The sequence below is a fragment of the Aquila chrysaetos genome, chromosome 17 (genome assembly GCF_900496995.4).
Source record: "Aquila chrysaetos chrysaetos chromosome 17, bAquChr1.4, whole genome shotgun sequence".
Taxonomy (NCBI): domain Eukaryota; kingdom Metazoa; phylum Chordata; class Aves; order Accipitriformes; family Accipitridae; genus Aquila; species Aquila chrysaetos.
Genome location: NC_044020.1, coordinates 12,859,360 through 12,885,090, shown reverse-complemented (window position 1 = coordinate 12,885,090; position 25,731 = coordinate 12,859,360). Strand labels below are relative to the sequence as shown.

General features: G+C 36.3%; 1 protein-coding gene across 18 annotated transcripts in view; it reads right to left on the bottom strand.

Annotated features, from left to right (window-relative positions):
- ERC1 (ELKS/RAB6-interacting/CAST family member 1) overlaps positions 1 to 25,731 on the bottom strand; it is a 301,837-nt gene that overhangs the window by 115,963 nt on the left and 160,143 nt on the right. For 14 of the 18 annotated variants that reach the window (XM_030040612.2, XM_041129573.1, XM_030040614.2 and 11 more), the window contains 2 exons: positions 21,707 to 21,842; positions 2,001 to 2,132 (listed from right to left, as the gene is read on the bottom strand). In XM_030040612.2, coding sequence (XP_029896472.1) covers positions 2,001 to 2,132; positions 21,707 to 21,842 — 268 coding nt within the window. The remainder of the gene's footprint in view (positions 1 to 2,000; positions 2,133 to 21,706; positions 21,843 to 25,731) is intronic. The other 4 variants (XM_030040624.2, XM_041129578.1, XM_041129579.1 and 1 more) reach the window with 1 other exon arrangement.

Here is a 25,731-nt window from a genome sequence, read left to right as displayed (position 1 = left end):
TGTATGAATAAAACTTCACTTCTATGACAACAGTTCCCTATTTTACTAATCCAGACTTATCTCTTCTCCTCTCCATAATAAATCTGCTGCTAACAGCTCACAGTGGAGAGACATCTATGAGGAGCTCATGCTCAACATGCTGAAAAAGAGTCCTCCTTTCCATCCTGTGACTGAACTTCTTTTCACCTAGGACAGAACTTCCATATTTTTGTTAATCTTGATAGTATCTTTGACTCAAACCTCCTTTAAAAGATTATTTTTAAAAACTTGCAGAATTTCTTTTATGGACTATCTGTAAGACTTTTCTGACTGCATCTATATAACTGAAGTTCTTTGGTAGGATTTCTTCTGTGTCTGGATCTATGGCAAAAGTCTTTCTTGCGCAGGCTGTGCCCATTTGTGCAGTAATCTCCTTGTCTGTAGCTTTGATCAAGTTAATGCTACTAGCATGCCTCTTCGCTAATGAATCAAATGTAAGCTACTCCTCCTTTGCAAACTGTACTCCACCCACCTTTCACTTTCAATACTAAGATGACCTGTGGTCATCCTCTAATACAAGCCTACATTATGCATGCATAAAATTTGTAACTGTTCATGTTTATGCTTACTTCCCTAGCTTCAGATACTTCTAACCCCTACAAAATTAACACACTCTACCTTCTTCAAAACCTTCCCTCAAAAAATTCACTTAGCCTTATGCATCTCATTCTGTATTTTGAGCACAGACATCACAAAAGCATGAGTTCTATGGGCTTCTAGGTGCCCAAAGAATATAAAAATGGTCGCTTTGTCTTGTAACAAAGAAATTAAAACATTATGACATCCTAGGCATCAAATCACATACTATTTTGTTTACTTTTGCATCTCAGCACAGAACCTGCTCCTTTGTGAGATATATATTTTCCTTTTAAGGAGATCTAATCTTTGATGTGGTATTCACTACCTAGCTAACATTTCTATTTCATGCAATTTTTTTAAAGGCTACAAGAAGGCATTCTTGAAAGTGAATTCCATAACATTGTCTAGGACCTTAGGGTACAGCAACCAGAATTATCCTCAATACGTCTATCAGCAAACAGCTGAGCTTGACTCTAGCCTAAAGAGAAAGAGTTGCTTTCTTCCTGAAAACTTGGATTATTACTAAGATATTTATATCTTCTTTTTCATTAAAGTATGTGATATAAGAATACATGTTGCAAAAAACCTCTTAAAATGTTTTAAAGTGCACTCAGTCAGAACTTTTTTAATTTAAATAACAAAGAGAAGGAAATCACTCCATTGCAATGCAACTGACCAAATGCTCCTGTTCGCTAATTACAGTCAAGTAAGGAACAGTGAAAAACACTGAAGAGGCTCACAAAAAGCAAGAATGCCAGGTTCAGCTTCTGCTTCAAAAGCTTTATCAAAATCTCGTGGAATTTTATTCACTACTTATGGTATGTTTTCTTGGTGATTACTTAATGAGTTACAATCAGGCACATATATGATCCTTCAGAGTATCTCATCAGTGGCACAGAATCAATTCACACATAAAAGTTTACACTTGTTTCTGTGTGTATGCTTGGCTTAAGCCAAGGGATTTGTCTCTTTATCCAGTTGTTTTGCAAGTGCAATGAGACTGTGGTCCATAACACAACTATGCTAATAAAAATCATCTTTAAATACATGCCATGAACAACACGGTAAACCTAAGTGTGCTTACTCATAGGAAGATAGCTTTGACAGGCAAGACAGATCAGAAGAGTTACTACTTAAAATAGTATTTTAAAGCTCAGGATATCTTTTATATTTCTTTTTAATTTCAAGAAAATCTTACCTATGAAGTACAACTTATCATGAAGGCTTTGCAGACTTTATGAGTTCTGTTACCTAATGTTGGAACAGAGATACAGCATCATCAAGCAAACCCAGCTGCGATCACAGTAAAGCAGGGAAAATAGTACTTTACTGTCTGGTTACTTTCCTAAGAGGACTACCAGTGACTTTATAAGATTGCAGACCTGTTTCTCAGCATTGATCCTGGCTGACTCCTCTTGTGCTAGCACCATTTCCCGCTCTGCAGTTATCTGAACACTTTCTCTGAGTGCCTCTTCCAATTCTTCAATCCGATCATCCTTTTTACGTAGATTGTCCTGGAAAATGACGGGAGACTAGGTGAAGACGACTTGTTTGGAACCACAGCCTTTTCATCAACCAAGTTTTATGCCAACCAAAACGTGTTTCTCCCTCCCAAGGTGCAACTGCAGGGAAATTATCTTCACACAAAGGAAAGAAAGATGAAGTGATGCAAGAGTAGGAGGAAGATTACAGTATAGAGAAGGAGAAAGCTAGCAAAGCAGGACCTCAAAGCAAGAGTGCTTGCCCTCCATGTTGGACATACCACAGTCCTGTCAGATTATACAGCACAGATAAGCAAGGGTTGTTGGTAAATAAAGATTAGTAAGCAGTTCCAAAGAAGCATAGAAGCCAGAATTGGTGGGAAGGTAGCGGGCATTCAGCACTGCCCATTTCCTCACACATTCATCAGCAGGTGTGGTAAGAAGGGAAACATAGTGCTGCAGTTTGGAATTTGGCATTTCCAGGTTAAGGGGAAGAAAAGCAAACATGAACCCAACAGAGTTTTCCATTGTTCAGATTAAGTTTTTAAGGAAGTTTTTCATCAAAAACTCTCTAGGAATTATGAAGGGTTCATCTGGGCTGTCTGAATCTCAGACGTTCAAGTACCAAGACTCCCTTAAAATTTATTCTTCAATTAAGAGCATCTTCAAAGTTGCAAATTCAGATGTCCCACATATATTCAAAGACCATTGAAGAAAACCGTATTGCTCTTCAGAAAATATACCGTTTTATTGGTTTACACAAACAGTATAACTTAGAAAAATTATATACAAAATTAATGGTATTGTTCTTTGTGAAGGAGACCCTCCTGACTTCAGTATTACTAGGAAAATAAATGTGTATCTCCTGCTTCCGCTGTAGCAGCTTGGACAAAAGACTGCAAAGCAGGTTGTCCTGACAGGTATATATGAACGTCTTGGACCATGGCTGCTTAACAAATCCATCAGACATGAGCAACTTGATGGAAGATTTCTGCATTTCTTGTCTTGCAGATTGGTTTAGATCATAGGGTTCAGACGAGATATTAATGCACATTTAATTTACCACATGGGCTTTTTAGCCATCTCAGCAGTAGTGGAAGAATGAAAAATGTTTCCCTTTGTTTTTAGCATTTTGCTTTTTGTTGGATTTACCCTTTTGTCTTGTGTCCTTTTGTATTTAGGACTAAAATTTTCCACTGTTTTTCTGAAAGTTTTTCACACCATATAAAGAATAAGGAAAAAGGTGACTGACTTGGAAAAAATTTGACCTTGCAACCTTCATAAATGCAAAAATTAGTCATTGGAGTTTAAAGAATGAACCTTGCTTTATCCTTAATTCCTGCTTTCTAGGACTTGGGATACATCACCAAGGATACTTGTTATATGAACACCATTTCTGGTAGTCTCACAACTGCCACTTTCAATGAGAGTGTTCCAGCAGAGATGGAAAGCTTTGTATTAGATCAGTGCAAGACCACTGGCACCACTGCCCTTGTGTAGAGAAAGGCTAGTATTCAACCACTATCACAGGCAACAGTATTTGTCAGGCTTTGCAGGCAGAGGAGCTTTCTGCTGATGGTTACTTTCCAAAGTGGATTCACAGGGCAAGTAATTGCTGATTTCTAAAGAAACAAATGGAGAGATCTACACTTCAAAAATAGGGAGTTGCAGAACATGTCTTCATACTTTTTGAATCTTTCTGAAACTCCGATAATATCTTCCAAAACTACTTTATGATTATGATTAGCCTAACCAAAGACTCATCAAAAAGATGAATAACAAGTTTACAAAAAACTCAGCACAGAATATTAACTGTGCCAGACATGAAAAATATTTACTTGCCTATCTGCATTACACAATAAATATCGACTGTACTTCTCAATCTATTACTCATGGACAGCCAAGGAAGTGTGGAAGTGCAGCTCTCCATTTCAAACAAAAGAAGTGGGAATGGTTCATTTGTATGGCTGCATGTAAAATGGAAACTGCTTTAAAATAAGAATGCAGAATAAAACATTCTAACACATAAGGTATGTCCACTCTTCATCCCAGGCAAACATTTAAGAGCTGAATTCAACACCGTATTAACCCTGACACCATATAGTGCTCTATTCAGACAGATGAACTCTTGAGGAACAGGAGGAAGAGCAATTGGTGGTACCAAAACTGATCAAGACAGTGCCACACTACTTGCACTTGAAAAATCTATATTCATATATAATTACTTTTCCTAAAATAATATGCAAACTTTTACATATATGCTAGAGGGTTGCAAGTTAAAAAAAATCCAGTGTTGACTTACAACCAACTGCCTAGAAATGATCATTTTTTAACTTTAGTCTAATACTAATAAGCCATCCAGTAAGGAGAGGTTAGTTACAAGTTTTCACTTTCTGTCTCAGACAAACGTAGTTAAAAGATGTGCAAGTTTACTCTTATAACGGTGTCACAATGTGTGTAACCATTTTACAAAACCATACTCATGCCTGGCAGGAGTAGCAGATTGTTGCTTAGCCAGAGAGCACCTCCACTAGTGCAGTACAGTCTCAAGACACTTTTAAATAATTATTTTGTTTCTAGCTCTTTGATTTGTGACTAATTGATTAGCATTTGAATTATTATTTATTAGCTGCTATTTCAAACAAAACATACTAATAGAGAAAAAGTAAATAAAAGTGAACCAGCATTTGCCTTTTAACATACCAGCATGTTTTTCCAATTGTTTGCCTCTAAACTCTGAAACATGACAGGCTCATGCTGACTTTCAACCTGTGCTGCTGCTGCTTTCCTCTTTTTAGTTACATGAAGTATCCTGTCTTTATTGTGATAAGCATTAAACTCTGGAGGAAAACTTCTGTTAATTATAACTACAGTTATAACTTTTTTCTTGCAGTGACTGATCCTCTGAAGCAGTGGACTAGAGGACAACTTGAGTTGCTTCATACATACATTAGAATGTGACACTGAGGGCAAATTTATCTTCCTGTATTTTGATAAAATTTCAGAATGATAAACAATGGCAAGTCTCCTTTCGTGAAGCTTAGATGACTATTCAGAAAGAGAAAAAAAAAAATTACTTACCTGTACAGTAATTGGATTCTTCAAGATGTATTATCTACCCAAATATCTCTGTGACCCTCCCTCCCTCTCCTCCTGAGTCCCTTATGCACAAGATTCCATGGCAGAGATGGAATTAAACTGGGATAGAGGAGATAGCTCTGCCTTTATGCTCACTGGTGGCAGCACAAAGAAAATGAAAAACCCATTCGACACTGCGGGAGTGCCAAGAGTTCAGGCACAACAAAAATTTTTGCTACCTATACTATGAACCTGTAGCTGATTCGTATGCAAAACTCATTCCAATACATGTCTGTCTGAAAGCCTGAAAGGAAAAGGAGGTGCGACTGACACACATTTCCGGGCTTTTTCTTTCAGTGCAGGAAGGAAGTGGTAGGATGTCCAAGGGATGCATGTAAAGAGGACGTATCAATTTAATGTATCCTGCATTCATGTGATGTGTAGTCTGCCACGAAGTTTTATGAAACTGCATGAAATAGGATATATATTTTCACTAAGGCATTTAAGTTCAGTTAAATCTGAGGTATCCTGGCAAAATTCTTCATAACTGTGTCTTGAACTAGACTCACAAAGGTCTTTATGGCCTCATTTCACTCTTTGAATGGGAATTATGGTGAATTTCTCTCTAGTTAACTCTTGGGAAATATTAGTTAACAGTTTGAGAAGGCAATAAAATGCTTCTTTGAACTGTTAAAAATATTTCTAGGACTAGTCAATCACCTAGGTAGGGAAAAATAATTTTCATATAACCCTGTAATGAATGCAATAGCACATTTTTACCCGTGTGCTTTCATAGACCAAAAGGGAAGAACACAGTACTGGAAGTGTTTTGAAGTAGGAATCAATTATTTCTTAAACAGTGAAATCATTACACCATTACAAGCACTTATTCCTGTGAACTATTGCTCTTTCTTATCACGTATTTCCCTGAGAAGCCATAACTTAGATAAAGAACCTAATGATAATGATCTCAGTCAATTCTAGATTGAATAAAACCCTTCCTAGAAAGAAAAATCCTCCTTTGTGAACTGACTTTCCACTAGGTAAGTGGAACCTGGGAACTCAGGACTGTCAGCTGCCTCAAGTACTACTTAAATGAATTGATTTGTTAATTAATCTCTGCTTTTCTCTGAGAAATACTTGTCAAAACCTGCAGACCTTTTTAAGAAGGTTCTGAAACTTTAAGGGAATATAGAATGCGGCGGTACCAGAAGATGGTATTACAGTTTCATTTGATTTCAGAAACAAAAAATCATAGGGCCTTAAAGCTCAGGTGAGAATGGTGGATCTCCTTCATTTGGTTCCACATGCTGATCAACTACTTGAAGTCTCTGAACAAGAAAAGCATACAAAATTGTCACTCATAAATAGAAAAATACCTCTTACACCGATGAGACAATACTTTGACTTAATGGGTTTTCAAGAATACACATTGGGTAAATGCTGAAGGCCAGAACGCCATGGTACATAACCTGAATGGTAGTTACCATAGAATCTAGCTCAAAAAGAGTGTTTGGGGTTGCTGTGCAACTCATCCAAAGCAGGAGATGTCCATGGTGAATCATTTCTCTCTCTCTGTATTCATTACCATTTGCTGAAGAACATGGCAATAAAAAAAGAAAAAAAAAAAAAAGCAAAGCATGCTGTCTTGAAGAGTGGAATAAAAGAAGACTTTATAAACTCCTGAAGAAGGAAATATCTTTAGGGTAGTGTACAGCTTGGTACCAAGATGTAGCATGAACCACAAATAAACATAGATCCAAAAATGAAGATTCTGAAAATAAAAATAAAGTAACTGAGAGGCAGACTACCATGTAAACAGTTGCTACTATATATATATTGCTGGGCATGAACAAACAGTGGAGTTTATAGAATAACTACAAATGCTAATGCTAGTATCGTCAATGTTGCATACAGCTGTCTTGATTCCCTCAATTGGTAAAAGAACTGACATATCGGGGGTTACCTGTGATGGGGAAACCTCTGTCTGTCTAGGCAGAAGCTGAGTATATCCAAATATTAGGTTTATATGAAGTCCCTGTTTCTCACAGAGTGAGCTGAAGAGGGCTTTTTTATAAGTACAGCAACAGCATATGTAATTATCATGAGTTCCTGAATGAAAGGAACAATCTGAGAGCTGAAGAGACAGAAACTGCCAAGCAGGAGCTCCTTGACCAGTGTTTCCTCATCTTTGGAGAGATCAGACCTGAGATGCACGATGACTATCTCATTAGGACAATGTATGTCAACATCTGGAAAATTGCATCTGCCAAATAAGACACATGGATGAGAATTCAAGCCTGACAAGTTGCATAAATGCAGAAAAATAACTACAGGAGATAAAAGGAGAAAAACTGCAATAGAAGAATTTCACTCCACTAGGGGTTGAGAGGGAAGTGCAACAAAGCTGGCCACAGCACTGCATATGCCACACTGAAAACACAAGGGACAGCAGAAGGTGATGAGTACATTCTCCTAAGAGTACCACTATGGAAAAAGAGAAGACGTGTACATCCAGAATACACGTGCACTTGTGGATCATCAGCTGCAGAAAGAACAAAAATGTATTTATAGTGAAAAGAAAAAATGGATAAAAATTATTTCCAAACATGATAAATATAATTGAACCAGTGCAATTAAATTAGCACAGTGAAAAAAAAACATAAGGAACCCAACAGTTTATAATAAATGGCCAGTTTGAAATAGAAAGGTAGAAAATGGAGTGGTGTTTGGACAGCATTGTCCCCTGAGTATCATTGCTGCAGTGTAGGACAACACCCAAGAGTGATGCAGGACTATAAATGATGCCACTGACAAAAATATCTGCTCTTGTGTACACCGGAAGGATGCGCACTTTAAAAGTTATACATATAGACAATCACTTGAAAGAAAATCATAAAACATGCTCAATGACAGAAGTTAATACAATACAAAGAATAAAAAGAGTCAGGTCGCTGCTCTACCCTGCACAAAGTCCTCGTGGCTACCCACCTCATTAAGGAAGAAAGAAAAAAACCCACCCAGATAGTAAAATATGTCTGTAAAATAACATGACAAATTTATGATGGGAAACATGTTGGTATCAAGATTACTTATATAGAAGCTTACTGAAGTGGTAAGTATCTATTAAAAAAAAAAAAGCTCTTCTCTACATGCTAAGAAAATAAATACAGAGCTAATTCATCCATCCGAAGTTATGTGAACTCATTTCTGTTCTTAAACATACAGGTCACAAAGAAGCGGCAAAAAAATACAGACGAAATGGCAATGCTATACAATGACATCAGCACTGAATGATAGCTATCACTAAAAGAAATAATTTTGAGCTATATCAAGATATAAATAATGTTCCATATGTGACACACGTATAATCCTAAGGGCAAAACATGCATGCATTTGTCCCTAAAACATGTTTACATCGCCCCCCCCCCGCCAAATCCATGAAAATTGGAAAAGAAATATATCAACTCTAAAGACAGACCATAACAGATACTATTCAGATACATATATATTACTCTTAATGGCTCTAATTTAAATTGAAGGAAAGTGAAAGGGAAAAAAAAATTTAGTGAAAACTTAATGAAGAGAAATGCTTAATTTTTCACATTGTCTATTTCTTGAACACATATAAAGTCCCTAACAAAACTTGTGCATATTGCTATTACCACCTGAAAATTGCTACAAATGTATTGTATACACTTGTATACCTTGTAACATTGTATAATGTTTCTCAACATTATGTCTACAAAAATGTGTGAACAACTCCAGCCATTCATATTTTTTTTTCTTCCAAGATATTTAATGTGTTACCACTCAAGTATGTTACTTTCAAAGTATTTCCAAAATATACAGCAGTTTTGTTCAACATCAGGAGCCATCTGAAATACAATGAGCTTGCAGTAATGATAAGAAAGGATCCTAATCAGTACTAGTTGAATTACGTCCAATGTAAAGCTCTGTAATTCCAATATCCTTCTCTGCTACTGAAGAGGAATTCCATTGCAATCTAGATTATTTATACATTTCTTGAAGAAGAATGGAGAGGAAGGACAAGAAAAGGACAGTTATAGACACCGTTACACAGGCCTAAAAGGGAAAGGCAGAACTGATTATTCCTATAAGAAACTGGCAACGTCTCTTCTTGATAGCTGCCATGTTTTTGATGCGTCTTTCCTGTTACATTAAGCTTGGCGCTCCCAACACAGCAATCAGTTAATTCTGTTGGTTTTGTATAGGCACTTCATTAGCAACAACCTAGACAGACTAAATACCTTGCCAATAGTAACAACCAGGTTTACCATTCAGCAGCTCACTCAGGGTGCCAACAGCTTTAACATTTTGCTTCAGCTGTTGCAGATTACCACATCTGTATTTTTTAGAACTTACAGGGACTATGCTTCCATGTAACCACAGTGGGTCAACTGCACCGACTATTGGAATCAGACCCAAGGCTGACAATACAGCTGTGAAAATGTTCTGAAGTGAGCAAAAGCAAGAGGTATCTGTAATTGTATGGGGGTTTGTGTGTTTGTTTTTTTTTTTGGGGGGGGGGGGGGGGGTGGGTGGTGGTGTTTGGTTTTTGAGAGGCTAACTGGGGAAATGCTACTGTAAAAAGATTTCTTCTTCACACATAAATCAATATTATGATTCAAGACTCCTAAATTGATATGGGATTACAGCAAGAAACAGTGGCAGTTTTAACTAACTGCACTATTAATATGAGGCTTGAACCCATACGTTATTCCCTTGATACATACCTATTCCTCTGAACTCTCCTTGCCAATGTCAGTCCTGTCATCATCATTGTACTAATACATCACAGTAGTTGTAACACCTACCTTTCTTTGCTCATTTTCAATCATTCAGCAAAAAAGAGCAGCAGAAGTGGCACACATGGACAACCAGCTATAAAAGTTCACTTCTCTTGTCTTTCCTCTTTTTCATTGCTGAACATATGGCAAAAATCACTAGTGATACACCACCACCGAGGAAATGTTTACTCAGCAGTTGATGCCACTGAATTTCTCCCACCCTCTCAATTTCGAAGGGAATTCCTGCAATCACCTCTGGTCTCATACATTCATTTCAGCCTCTGATGCCTCCTTCCTGATTTTCATCATAGTAGAGTAGCTAATATATTTGTGCTAGGAACTGCTTCCTTTAAAGCAGCCATCAGTTCCAGGATAAGACTAACAGACTAGCAAGATGCTATTGCTAACCACTATTCATTTTACTTTATGTAAAAAATCCCCAGCATTATTAGTTTCACTACATGCAGATGTTCTCCTATCTCCCCAACTTCAAACTAGAGATCAACAAAACAATTTCACATCAGAATTAAATTATCACCGTTTCTCACACCACCTGGGAACACCCCAACCCACCCACAATCCCTCTGGAAGCCAGATGCATCAAGTGAAGTTAATTTCAAGGAAAAGATCTGTCTTAGTACAACCTGAATTCAGCTACTAGCCAAATATACACATACTAATTTAGGGAAATGTCTTGCTTAAAGTATTAAAAACTGGTTTCTGCTCTCCATACCCTTACCAGTAAATGCATAGGTCAGCTTTACCACTGTATCTAAGTCTAAGGGTACATTTGAAGACAGGAAATAAACATACTTATCACTTGGATACAGTAACAGAAACTTAAAAAAATTTCAGCAAGAAAGAATCAGGAAGAACGGAATAACTTAGATGTGCAGCAGCAGTCAATTCATATGGAAAACGAAACCTATTAGATACAATTGATAAGAACAGAATACTGAAAAGAAAAAAGTAAAAATTGGACATTTAGATAATAACATCATCAGAAAATAATGAGTTTAAAAATACTGAAATGAAGTATTTGAAAAGAAAAGCTTCTTGTTGGTGTATTTTCAGTGTTATACTGATAGCAGCATTTAAACTCGCAACATAGCATCACAACATTCTTAAAAATTACCACTTAAATTCACTGGCATAAAAACCAAAAAGGATGAGAAAGTGGAAACTTTTCACGTTCTGAGAGATACTCACTTTGTATGAAATTCCAATTGTTTCTATAAAAGCCTGAACTAGTTCAGAGGAAAGAGAAAAATAGTTATTGTTTTTCTTTAGCCCTAAATATTCCAAAATGATCATCTATTGTTCTCAGCCTGCAAAGCTGGAAAAAGTACTCCCCGGCTCTTGTCTTCACTCACTTGTTTTCCATGTTCAAGTGTTTAAATTTATTTAATATCTGTTTGAACAGAAGCCCATCCTTATGTTTACTATCTTTTTCCTTCACTTTACCTCTTCTACTTTTGCCATATCCTTTCTGTTGTGCATGGCCCACATCATTGCACATTATTTAAGAAGTGAATGCACTGCTGATATATACAGTGGCATAGTAGTATTTTCTGTTTTGTCATTTAATATTTCTCAACATTGTTTTTTTTAATAGTTCTGCTAACCAATAATATATTCATGGAAATGTTTATTCTAATTCCAAGATTGTTGTCATGCTAATATAGCTAGATCAGAATCCATCATTGTGTACATATATTTAAGATTGTTTCTCCTGACATATATTAATATGTACTTATACTGAATTTCATCTGCTATTTTATCCATAAGTTAGAGTTATGATATACTTGTGGAGCTATATATGTTATCTTTCATTTAAATATCCTGAATAAGTCATAAACATAATTCAGAAATTTAGAGAAATTTAGTCTCATTTACAGAAAATATTAAATTTGCTATCTTTAACCAGATACATTACCTCAGCATAAAACAATAATTATTCCATAGCACCAGGACATAGACATATGCATTTATAATGCAAAAAATATTTACAGTTTAAGAATACTCAATGGTTCTTCAAAAGGAGGAAGAGAAAAGTACATGGGTGGTGACTGGCATGGAGAAGATAGCTGTGCCCTAGGAAGGCATAGATAACTGTTGTTGAGACACTAAATTCCTTTAGCTTTTATTCCCTTGCTTTTCATGCCCTGCTTTGGAAAACCATCTGACTTCAAAGATATCAAGACTTAGGTAGAATTCAAACACCAGCAACAAAAATGACACAATGTCCTAAACTGAACCTGTTGATGAATTTTAGCCCTGCATTCACATCTGAGTGTACCTCAAACAAAAATAAACAGCTGAAAGCACTGGTACTGACTTTTAGTATTTTACAACCTTCTGTCAGTTATGAATACATGATTTGCAGCCTAAGCCTCAATCCCAGCTAATACTTGCACATCACAGTAAGAGTAGGTGTTCTGATATATTCTAAGAGTGTGTAAATTTTAGCCAAAGAGAAAAATTTAATAGGAAAAGTTCTAATTAAAGACAGAATAGGCTTGTTTCGGGGCGGGGGGGGGGAAGTAGTTTAAGGGTGACAGCAATCTGGGCAGCTTAGTAAGCAAGATTAAGGAATACTACTGAATTAGAATGAGGTGAATTAGCTTTATTGCTACTTGAAATGAATCAGAGGAAATGTTTTAAAGGAAATACTGAAGCATTTGTTGCCACAGGTATAGAACATGTTGGTTTGTTTTTTTTTTTTTTACATAAAATTCTGAATTCTGTCTGTCTTTAGGTCCCCGTCATCACCCCATCCCCTTTCCTTTTCTATTGAGCAAAAGAAGAATAAGACAAAATAGCAATTTTATTAAACAATGAGACTATGAAATGAGCCACAGCAATTGGGCATTTTTATTCTTGGGGAGAGATGAGTTAGAAACCATTTTCAACACAGCAAATAAAAAAAAAAGCTTCTGAAAGAGAGAGAGAAAGAAAATCAGAAGAGGGAAAAAATGCAAATTTATTGCCATTTCTCAGGCTCATGAAATAATACACCAAAATGAAAAGAGAGCTGTTCTTCCCCTTGAATGTAGTCCTATTGTTTTGCTTAAATCTGGCCCTCAGTGCTTTCTACTCTCAGGAGAGACCTCCTCACAGGAACCACACCATGTTGTCAACAGTTACATTAATCTCTCTGACAGTTTTTAGGAAAGGAGTTTGAACTCAGATACTAATCTTGGAAAAAAAAAAAAAACATGCAAAAAACATCTAGTGGTTAAGGTTGCTGGCACACATTCAGCTTCACTGTACTTAGTTTCTGGCATATCATAAAGGGTACCAACCCTGCTCTTTGCCAAACAGGCAAGAGAGTACAAATAGCAGGTTTCATCTTCCACTGACACCTAATGTTTCTGCAGAAAAGACTGGGTGAAAGTGTGTCTGGAGAATAATATTCCTGATGGATCACAGAGAAATGTTAGGATGTAGGGAGTCCTCTTTCCTCTATTAAAAACTCTCAAGCCATATAATGGCTTTCTCTCACTACAAATCTCAATTTGCAGTTCAGGAAATACTGGGATAATTGGGAGACTGCCTAATGCTAGTTGTAAATAGCGACTTTCACGAAATTTTTCCAGCTGTCTGTTCAAAACTGTGAGCATTTTTACATTATATAAGAAGACAGAGTCAAATGGTTCATCTTTATTAAAGATGTGAAGGCAGTGAATACATCTAACCTGAACATAGTAAGTGTATGGTAAACTACACCATAAAGTGAAAACAAATAGAGCAGATGGCTAAGTGTCTATCCAGGGATATGCTTATCCGTTCCAAATGTCAAGTCTCTTCAAGCTTAGTTTCTGCACATGTTATGGTAACAAGTATTCTGTAAGGAGTGCTCTCTTCTGGTCAGACACAGGAGAAGGTAATTCCTCAACAACGTATTAAATGTCATAAACATCGATTATGTAGAATGACAGATTCTGTCTCTATAAGAACTGCCATATCAAATCTAAGAACAAGGTCATACATGTATTCTGATAATCAGAAATGTATATGATATTTTACATGGAGGAAAAACCTGCATCTTCCTTCTTTAGTAACACAACTGAACAATTCATATAGCAACAAACTGAGACAAATCCTTTTCGTGTTCAAAAATCCATCATTTTTGTTGTTGCTTCAACATGCAACACTGCACACATGAGCAACAATGAAGTTAGTCAGACCTTATAAACGTTCATCAGAAAAAATGGCTTTACTAAAACGGGAGATAGGGCTGTCCTCACATTTTGCTTATGGCTCACAGCTCACATTGTAAGAATGTTAAAACACCAAAATCTCACAAATTCAAGAAAATTAAGAAATGGGAGAGGTAAATTTACACTTTTTTAATGGTCACCCATACTACTATATACCCTGTCTGTATGCAGCTGTTTGGAGAAACAGGTATCAGATTTCTGTATGGAAAATCGGGAAAACTGGTATTAGAAAGAGACCCAGGTAAATACTCTTAACGCTTAATGTGTATGAAAGCTTGTCTTGATCAGCTTCCTCTAAGTAAATCGGGAATTACTGTCTTGCGAAGTCCATCAGATCCACATGTGAAAGGATAAGAGATGAAAAGGACTAATATTCCTAAGAAGAGGACCTCATCTGAGCAGATGCTGCAGGGCTTGACTTCATTCCTTCTTGTTTGTCAAGATATTTTTCCTACCTTGTCATGTTTACTTTCTAGCTATCTGTTCGCAATTCTTCACACCCTTCCTCACAATAAAGTTGTACTTTATGACTTCAGTAGAGAAAAGGGAAGAAACCCTCCTTTTTAGCTAGAAGCTCATTTTTATGTGCACTACTGTCTTGCAGAAATGGAAATCCAACAGTGTAATCCTTACATGAAAACATGATTTCATGATATTGCTATTTCACAGTATGCACTGATTTTTGGTACTGTGCAGTATTCCTCCACTGTCCAATGAACTACCATTTCCTTCCAGTACTGTTTCTGTGATGTTAAATGATAAAAATTAAGGTATTAACACTGCGAAAATGCCTAAGTCTTTTTTCCATTAGAGAGCATTATGAATAAAGAATACCTGAGTATTGTCCATAACTACTATATTGGCACAGATATAACAAAATATGAAGTGAGGCTGTCTATTCATCATCCATACTCTATGTCATAAAAGTAGATTTATCCAGGAATGCTTAATTATGAATTTTTAATTCCCCCAAAAAAGGCTAAAATTCAAATTACACCCCACCCCCACCCCCAGAGAAACTTCCCCTCACTATAAGTCAGAAAAAGCCTAGCTAAAAGGTCATCATTTTTGGAACTTCTCTGCAGTGGTTTAATCCTAGCTGGCAATTAAGTAGCATGCAGCCGCTCGCTCACTCCTCCCCAGTGGATGAGGGAGAGAATTGCGGGGGGGAAGTAAAACTCGTAGGTTAAGATAAAGACAGTTTTATAGGACAGAAAAGGAAGGGAAAACAAAAAACCAACCAAATGAATAAATAAAAATAATAATAATAGAATATGCAAAACAAGTGCTGCACAATACAATTGCTCACCACCCACTGACCGATGCCCAGTCAATCCCTGAGCCACAGTGCCCCCCCAGCCAACTCCCCCCCAGTTTATATACTGGGCATGATGTAATATGATATGGAATACCCTTTTGGCTCGTTTGGGTCAGCTGTCCTGGCTGTGTCCCCTCCCAGTTCCTTGTGCACTCCCAGCCTCTGCTGGCTGGGCAGTATGAGAGGCTGAGAAGTCCTTGACTTACTGTAAGCCCTGCTCAGCAACAACTAAAACATCAGTATGTTACTGACATTATCCTCATCCTGAATCCAAAACACAGCACTATACCAGCTACTAAGAAGAAAATTAACTTTATTCCAGCTGAAACCAGGACATTCTCCCAGACATCCAGGAAAGTCAGGAAAAGCTCTCTTGACAGGGAGAGTTATGACATGATAAGAACAAGAGCTAATTTTTCTCAAAGCATCTGCCAGGGTTAAGTATTTGCTTGTGTCTACAGTGACTGCACACACTGTGCTGAAAATCACAACCCTCCACGTAAGTATAGAATGCAACATTTGTGGAACACCATATTTTTTGTAACATATTGTAAAAGCTGTTGAAGTTTCTACTATATATGTATATCCTGTTTTCTAATGCATAGCCAGCTGTCACAGAATCTCTCAGAGAAAGGGTTGGAGGGTCAGTTGATCCCAAAAGTATCTACTGGCTACCATTGCGTTTAGCCCAAATAAAATAGGAGGAATAATTTGCATACATTTATTCCATTTAGGTTTTTTAGGAGATATGACTGTTTAGAGCCTGTATTTGTTCATACCTGCTGCATTTTCATTAGCAAAAGTCCTATGGAATACTGAGAGACAGACAGTACAAAACTGATGCACATCATCTCTGAATTCAGAATCACATCTAGCTTAATTATCAAGATCATGTAACTGTTAATTTTCATCCTTTATGGCGACTGACAAGAAAAACTTATCCCTTCAAAAAAATGCTAACAAATTTCTTAAAAACTGAATTGCAAAGTGAATTCATATCCTTTCAGTGCTTTAGGTCATGAGTTCTGTCCTAAAGGACAGGAAGATGACTTAGAACTTAGTGAAATTATAGCCATCTGTGTAGGTGCTAATGGCCCAAGGAACACTAACACCTACAAGGCTGGGCAGCACAGAGAATTATCCAGGGACAGGGAGGCCAAACCTTCTCCCTAATGTAATTACTGTCTAAAAAGTACTGGGAGAGGAAGGGAGAGAAAAAGAACATTTTGATCTGAATAATTCCCAAAGATGGATCTGAGCTCAATGAGAAAATACAAGTCTGGTATGTCAGACCGTTCTCTGGAATAAGTCCTGCAGATGCAAGATGGCATTGAAGAACAGATTTCTACCAGGCTGAAATGAAGTAGCTGACAGTTTCATGGGCCTTACCATGTTGAGCTGTGCTATCCAAGGGATAAAGAAAGTACACTCCACTCAGCTGGCAGGCAAGCTGGAATCTGATATGGTAGCAGTCTATATGGAAGAGGAATTAGCCAGGAACTCAGCACTTGAAATTCACTTATCCCAGGAAAACATTTAACGTTTAACTAGCATAACCAATTTGCTTCAAAGCTGATGATGCCTAGAAAGTTATGAAGGAAATCTTGAACTTTTAAGTTTGGAAAGCTTTTCTTTAAATCTAACCATTTCTTCAGAAGCTTTGTACACACTGTCCAAAAGCAAGTTCACAGATTAATTAGGGAAGCACGATCTCTCTTTACTAACAGCAGAAAGACGACAAACCATTATTTTCATCATGGCATGGTATTACCATCAACAGATCAGATGAAAAAACTTCAGCCACCCTACTCTCAAGAACCAATCATAGCATGTCAGGAGGAAATCCTTCAGTAATTTAAGACCAGATGTCCTGAGCTTCACTTGGGTTTTCAGATTTTTGAATGTTGATATTGACTGGGTGTACATGTTATGATGCCTCATAACAAATAGTTAATGAGAATAGACTGTTTCAGTTGGAAGGGACGCCCAATGATCATCTAGTGCAACTGCCTGACCAATTCAGGGCTGACAGAAAGTTAAAGCATGTTGTTAAGGGCATTGTCCAAAGAATTCTTAAACACTGAGAGGCTTGGGGCATCAAGGTTGATATTTAACGAATTTAGAAGGTTCATTTGATGAGAAAGTATTTGGCTATCTATCCACTTCATCAAGCTTTGTCTGGATCCCAATAAAAGCATTATTGAACAAAAAACTGCACATTTGTTTAGACTGAAAATTCAGTTCTTTCCATGAGAAGGATATTTTTCCTATTTAATGCTCAATATGATAACAGAATTATATAATCGCAAGGAACAAATGACATATACTTGCACATATAATTCATGGATTAGAATTATACATTAAATTATCTAAACTTGGGTTTGGAAAAAGAAGAGCAAAATTAATAAATTTACTTGGTTTTACAGTTGTTCATTAAAGCATTCAAATATATTTTACACAGCTTCCAGACATATAGTTTGTCAGCAGCAATTAGAGATTGATGGACAGCTGCTGCAATACAGATCCAACAGTACATGACTTCATGCCACAAGATAGTCTGAAAATTCCTCCTAAAAAATCTGGCAGATGCTGGAGTCATAGAACAACAAAATATACATACTACCTTCCAGATGTCAGTTCCAAGAAGCCATTCAAATATCATGAAATTTCAGTAAATGTTACCTTTCTAGGACAAGACAGCATATCAATTCCTTTTCACAATAGCCAAGCTTTAGTTACTTGAAGCAAAAATTTTCTACTCCAGCCTGACAGCTTGTTTTTTTATCCTGCGTATAGACCAGACACTCGTTAACCTCTCAGATCTCTGGAGAGTTGTGGTTTAAGGGAACCCAGGAGGAAAAGACAAATTTGGAAAGCCATTTATCCATCTCACTAGAATTGAGACATTATGGTTTTCATTCTTCCCCCACTCCCCAAAATACCAAATTTCCATCATCAGAGCTCTCTGAATAAACGAACATTTTGTTACTGGCCTCAGGAAGAAAGAAACCACATGCCTGTTAGGGACAGAGAAAGGAGGAGTGGAGTATGTGCTTGGGAGCGTGTTTATTTGACTGGATTGCAGACGGTCAACCAAAGAACATGCAGATCATGTATTTTTAAGCATTTCATAATGTCTTATTATTAATTCCAGCCAAAACCGCCAAGACCAAAATTATCTAAAATTGGTGCTTGTGTGTCCTGACCCCAAAGCCAACAATGGTTGCATTAAAAAAAAAAAAAAAAAAAAAAAAGTAGTCAAAAAAATCTACGTTCCTCTCAGGTTTAATTTTTTTTTTAATTGATTAGAAGGCAGTGCCCTTTAGAGCCTATGGAGAAGACAGGTCTCCATAACTAACAAATTGAAATGTGGTCCGAGGTAAATTTTACTTCCAGGAAACCAAAACGTTGCAGTCCTTGTGAGAGAGAGGCTATAAGCAGAGGGCTCTTCTAAAGGAAAGAGTTTTTATTGAACCTGTCACTTATCATTAAACACTCCATATTTTACCTTAGCCTGATATTTTCATTAGAGCATACAGACCTTTTTCATCTGTGAATGAAAGCATTCCCTTCAGCCTTGTGTTGAATATGGGAAAAGACTCTCTAAAATCGAGCCCACCCAAACAGGACAATTAGGTTCACAAAAGCAGGAAAGGCACTAGGGAAAATCAAGTAATATTAATACTATGACAACTTACACATTTCAATGTTGACTATCATATCCCGCTTTAACCTTAAATTCTTACATGCATTTAATAATGTCTATTTTTAATCTCAGAAATACTTGCATATAATTATACAAAAAGCAACAGACACCAGTGCAGAATAAAACACAACGTAAGCAAAGTGGAAAAAAGTATGTACTACTGTATAGACATCTCTAACTGGAAAACCTGAATGTAAAAAGGTAAAGATAATAAAATTATATACTTTGACATCTTTGTTCCCTATTTTAGCTTCCCTATTAGACCACCAACCTACAACAGAGTAACACTGGAGAAAACCAGAAAAATATCAAACAACTTGGCTTCCTCAAAAAAGACAATTGCTTATTTGTTTCTTGTTCCTAGATGTAAGTTGGTTACTTTGAAATTAAAAAAGAGGAAATATTTAGAGTAAAATTATGTTAACTATGCTATTCATAGTTTTATATCTGTGACCCCTCTACTGCTAAAACACTTTGTAAGTAAAGAATTGGATAGGACATTGCAAGGACAGCTATACATTCTTAAAGAACTCTGATACAAAGCAACACCATTTTTTGCCACATAATTTCTGAGCAAAAGCTGCCTCACTGCTGCCACCAAAGCTGTAGAATCTCTTTGAAATATCAGAAATTGGTGTTAAATAGTTTTAACATGACTTAAAGTTATCAGTAACCAGAATATCACTGGCTGTCCATTGCTATGTGTAGTTGTACAAACACATTACATAACTTACTGTTTCTTAAAAAAAAGAGTGCAATAGTTGAGAGAAAACAAATCTCAGGCTTTTTCCAATGCCTTCTGTTTGTGTAAAAGAAAGAAATGTGAAAAGAGAAAGAATAATTGTGGGGCAAAAAGCCAGAAAAGAAAGCCATACCTTTTAAAATCTGCAAGTGCTACATAAAAACAAAATGATGGTCTTGTGGATTGGTGTCATTTGATAAATACACCATGAACATAATTGCAAGGCAAATGTCAAGTACCACTTACCTTTTCAAACTTAAAATATAGATTTACTCAAATGCAGATTAGAAATCTAACCAAATATTGCATTAGTTTTAGGAATTTTTAAAGACATTTCACTAATACAAGGAGGATTGTGTTATTTAAACTTAAGCTGCCACATAACGAGAGCCTTGTGGATTGCCATAGCATTACAGCCACAAAACCCATTAGCAGATGTAGAAATCCCACATCCCCGCCTTTTATAAAAGTCTACAGTTATGAAATCATTTTCATACACTTGGAACTTAACTATTTCAGTGCCTTGCATATATAGGTCGAGAATTGAGGGGGAAAACTACAAAATGGTGCATCTGAGAGCATTCCACATGGACACATGTTTCTGTGGTTCTTTCAAAAGTTCTTATAGAGTTGAAACCATCGCCTTGGAATTCAACAGAACAGAGTAAAGAAGTATCTGTTTAAATTAAGGAGGGGATTTATCTTTGCTAGTGAACTATTAGAATTTATTCTGTGTCTTCATTGTAGATGTATTAAGATATGTAGCTGGTAACAAGAAACAGGATTTAACCTAGGATAACAAAGGAAAACACCTAGGAGAAGGCTTGCTCTCTAAAGATTTAAAAAATAATTTAAAAAGACCTCAAGGGTATATTACTGTTTCCATGTTTATTTTCACTCACCAAAAGGAAAGTTATTTTTGCAAATTAAAGAAAACACAGGCAAAATAGCTATTATCTCCTCACTTAGCATCATGGTATCTTTGCTTTATTTCATGGCAATAGTTTAACATTTTTATGACAGCACTTAAAAACTTACCATTTGATAAACCATCTACAGCTAATATCAACATATAGCACACTGAGAAATATTTGACTGGCTTTCATACCCGGTGACTTTCATATGCCTAGGCAGATTTGAGGTAACCAGATAATTCTGTGGGGCAGCAGCATGTTATCATTTCAGAAGTAAAGCAAACTGACTAGTAAGCATACCAAGAATTCATGAGATAGAGTAGGGTTTCACTGTCAAACAAAGATGAGTAAACACCGAAAACGTGGTCCTCCAGTTACCCCACAATAATTCCAATTTACTATAATACTTACTTGGTTATCTTTCATTTACTGAAGAAAAGGCACCAGTATAAGGTAAAACCAGCTAGGAAAATACACAGAACAGCTAAAGAAAAAGGCTGTTAGAAGAGCAGCGAAGAAAGAAATGCCACACCAAGCTCAATACCGAAATGATAAAATTATTTCAATAATGCACTTCATAGCTGAATTGACAGTTAAAACTATTTTTCACTTTTATGAAAATGGAGTAAGCTAGGAAAGCAACTGAGAGAGGCTGCTTTCTCTGAAGTGCTCTGGGATAGATGTGTCCTTTTAAAAAAATCAGTAACAAATTTCTTAGGTAACAGCTATGAAAATGGATCAGGAGGTACAGTGAAGAGCGAGGTAGCTAAGCCTGGCTGATTGGCCAAATTGCTTTAATTCAATTCCCATGTTACCTGAAGCTGTTGGGAGCTGTCATTAAGATTATCCTCTCGTCTCCTGGCCTCCTCCAGCATCTGTGCACTCTTCTTTTTCTCCACTTGCTCTTTGTGCTTCAGATTTGCTACTTTCTTATTTTGATCTTTAACTTGCCTGTAAAAGAGAAGAGCACTCAGAGTGCAGTCCAGAGCACACTTCCCATCAGCCCCAGTGCTGGGCAGCTGTACTGGGGAAGAGTGGAACCCTCAAGTACCACCACTTCATTTGCAGAAGGTCACCAACACCAAAATCATTCTCAAGCGTTACCCTCAACTCTTAATTCAGCCAAAAGAACACTTCGTTTTGGCCCTTACTAGTAACCTAAATGTGGAAATTTCTGACACCCCCCCCCCCCCCCCTTAATTATTATTTGGTATAAACTATTAATCAAAAGATGCACTTGCCCTCTTGTGACTATGTGGCAGAAATCTCTTCTCTGTTCCTACACACATGTACATAAAAACCACAGACATCTAATAGCCTGTTTTGATTTGGGTACCACTATATCTAATGTAAGGAAAATAGGATCAAAAGGAAAAACTAATGAAACATGACTTGAATATAGAGGACTACCTACAAGATCTAGGTAATCTGTTTCCAGAAGTAAAACTATGTCTTTTCAACCTCAAGTTCTACTTGTTTAGTAGATATTTTTAGGGATTTCCTATCCTTTCTTTCTACAGAAACAAGACAGAGCAAGTAAGAACAAAATATTTCAGAAAGTGTGCATAACTTCCTTTTCACTTGCATCTATGAATTATTTTTGATGATCCTGGCAACTACTATTGCCTGCAGATAGAGTTTGGCCTTTTCTGGGCATTAAGACACAAGGAGTATTGAATCTAATTACAGACCCTTTAATCTCAGCCTCCTGACCACAGAGAACTTAAGTCTAAACTTTTAGTCCAATCAAAACAAAACAGGCTAGCTTTGCTTCCTCAGCCCTTTTCTCCATAATTATATCTGGAGTTTGGATTTTGGAATAAAAGACAGATTTTTTGGTTGCAAGATTTCCCCAAAACATCATGCAAGTAGTAGAGACGGCTCTTTAATTTACTGTTTAGAAAGCAGAATGATATACTAGCTTCATATCTGGTATGTTGTCCACACAGAGAGGGAAGAATGTTTCTTCTGTATTTCAGAAATACTTTTAGAACAGATCACAAACAACCCTGCTTTAATATTTTCTTCAGAACTCATAACAAAAGTATGATCAAGAACATATCTCTTTGCGATATATATGTTCAAATTATGTGGCATATAGCTAGTCAGTGCTTTGAGTTCTTCCAAAAAAACATAGGTTCAACACCGAGCTCTGCTTTTTGCAATATAAGCCAACTGGATCTGGGAAAATTGCAAAGACAGCAAATTGTCCTTGGTGCTAAACAAACTTCTACTAGTGTGAAAAAGTGCTGATGGCCTCCAGAGACCAAAGCAAAAAAGGAAAGTCCTTTTCTGATGATGTTAAAAAATTATTGGCATACTTAACTACCTTGTTCAACAGTTACAGCTGATTTGAGTCAGGATGCTTTTTAAACACAACCAGTATAATTGTTACGTTATTCTAACCCAGCACACTGCACACTGGCAATGGGCACATTGCCCAGTTCGAAAGCAGACTTGTTCAGTGATTAAACGACTTATTGGAAATATTATGTTGGCACCAACTCAGCTTGTACAATACACAGTTCTATCTGTCCAACAAAATAAACACAGAAAGTACAGCTAAGTCAACACAGAAAATGAAAATATGTCAGCCCAACACATTCAATTCCATATGAGAATTCTCATTCAACTTCTAAATTAAAATTAGGGGAATTAATTATTTTTTATAAACTTGCAAACCTAGATTCACCTGTTGGGGAACTGGTCTGTGTTACTGTAATCTAGTTGTTAGATAAGAGACAACAATATTAATAAAGCCACAACCCTCCTCAAAATATGTCTGAAGTAGATAATCTCCCACATGGTCCAAAACGTTTTCAAAGTATGTATTTCCAAGAAAGGAGTGATTATGAGGTTATATACTATTGACATCCACCTTCTCAAGTCTGAACAAAAATTAATGTCTTCCTAATATATTAGGTAGATATTTTGAGACAAACTCAAGCTTTCCTAAAGCAGTTCAAAAGATGGAATGAAATTACCTAGTGCTTGTAATACTCAGATCAATCCTCATAGCTGTCATACTGTTTGGAAACTTGAATTCATGTGCAGGATACAACTATCGCTCTATACCTTTGATGTCAAAAAGCAACAAAAGTTGGGCAATAAACCTTTCAAATGATACAGGCATCTATAGCATTACCTAAAATTTCCTCAACTATTTAACTATATAAACCGAGAAGGTCACATGAAACTTGAAATCTATAAATCTAAAAGGCTTGTAGTCATTTGATGCATGAAAACACATCTCATCTTATCTCAATGCCCATGGTACCAAATGATAATTCTCATTTTTACAATACTTCACGCAGACAATTGTGTAACAGGTTTAGAATATACAAGCCCAGAGCCATTGAACATTTGTACTGTGAAAGTTCTGTGAAACTGTAAAGAATCCATACTGTGATTCTGTAAAGAATCCTCTTTCTTCTCTGTCAGATAACTTTGTCTTCAAAGCCAAAGTCAGAATCGTGTTTTTAGATACAAAAACAATATCTAAAAAATATTTAAATACACAAACACACACACATATTTTTAATATCAACAGACCTCAGAAGCTTGATTAGTAGGAATCACCCAATTCACTGCTCAATAGGACAGTTCTGTTGCTATTTTGAACACTGAAACACTACTGATGATTGTTATAGAACAATTTCATCTTCACACCACCACTGAACAATGTGCAGAATTGGACCACATACTGAACTGGAACAATAAAATAAAATACAGAAAGTATGCATCTTAAGCGAGCACACTGCAACTGGTGGTACATTCTATGAGAAGACAGTCAAGAGGAAAATAAAGATTTGTCCTAATATATGTGCACAAGGAAGCTCATTAGGACTGCAGAAGGAAACAGAGCTCTGGAATTCCCTGAGTTTGAGAGCTTCATTTTGTAAACTTAATGTTCTTTAACTCTTTTGAATGCAATTACACATATATATAGCACATGACCTGTCAAAGGGACAGTAAAGTTTTAAAGACATCCTTCACCTGTAAGAGTGTATTTATTAAAACTGAAAAAATTGCACAAGATTAAAGATAGCAAAAAGAAAATGAATGAATTACAATGATGGCAACAGCTTAGAGATTTGTGAGTGTTTTCTAAAAAGCATGAGTGTTAGCATGTACAGCAACTGAGTAAACAGCAATTTGCAATGTGCATGTGGAATTCTCATCATAAAATAAAAAGCACATGAATTTCTGAGAGATACAGAGCATTAAATATTACTGTAAGTACATATTCCTACTGAAACATCTTTTAAAAATGGGACTAGAGAGAGAAGAAATGCTGGTGATTCTAACAAAAATTGGAGAGCCAGTTCACATTCAGTGAGATAATGCTTTAAAGAAGGATATCACTGGAACCAACAGAAACAATAACAAACTAACAAAAGCAAATTTACCTCATCTCAGAAGACGTTTATTTTTAAAAGTCACTCTCAAATCGAATTTAAAAAAAAAAATGTTCCAGTCACATATAAAAGAAGAAAATTCTAATGAAAATGTTTAATATGTTGAATTACAGTGAAGAATCCCACTCATTTTGGAAATAACAATTACTTTTGTGGGTTTTAATAGCAATTTTCAGATAATTACTATTTTTGAGGTATGGCTCCTAAAAAATTTAGTACTCAAAAGTGAAAAATCTTTTCCATTGCTTAGAATTTTTCTCCATTTCACAATATGTCATGCCAAGTGCTGTTAAAATGGAATATATCAGCGAAAAGGAAGTAGAATCAAAATCAGTCTTTCAATTTAAAAAAATAAACCCCAAAGTCTTTCAACTAAAGACGGGCCAGGATTTTAGAATTAATCATTTCACATCCTTCGATTT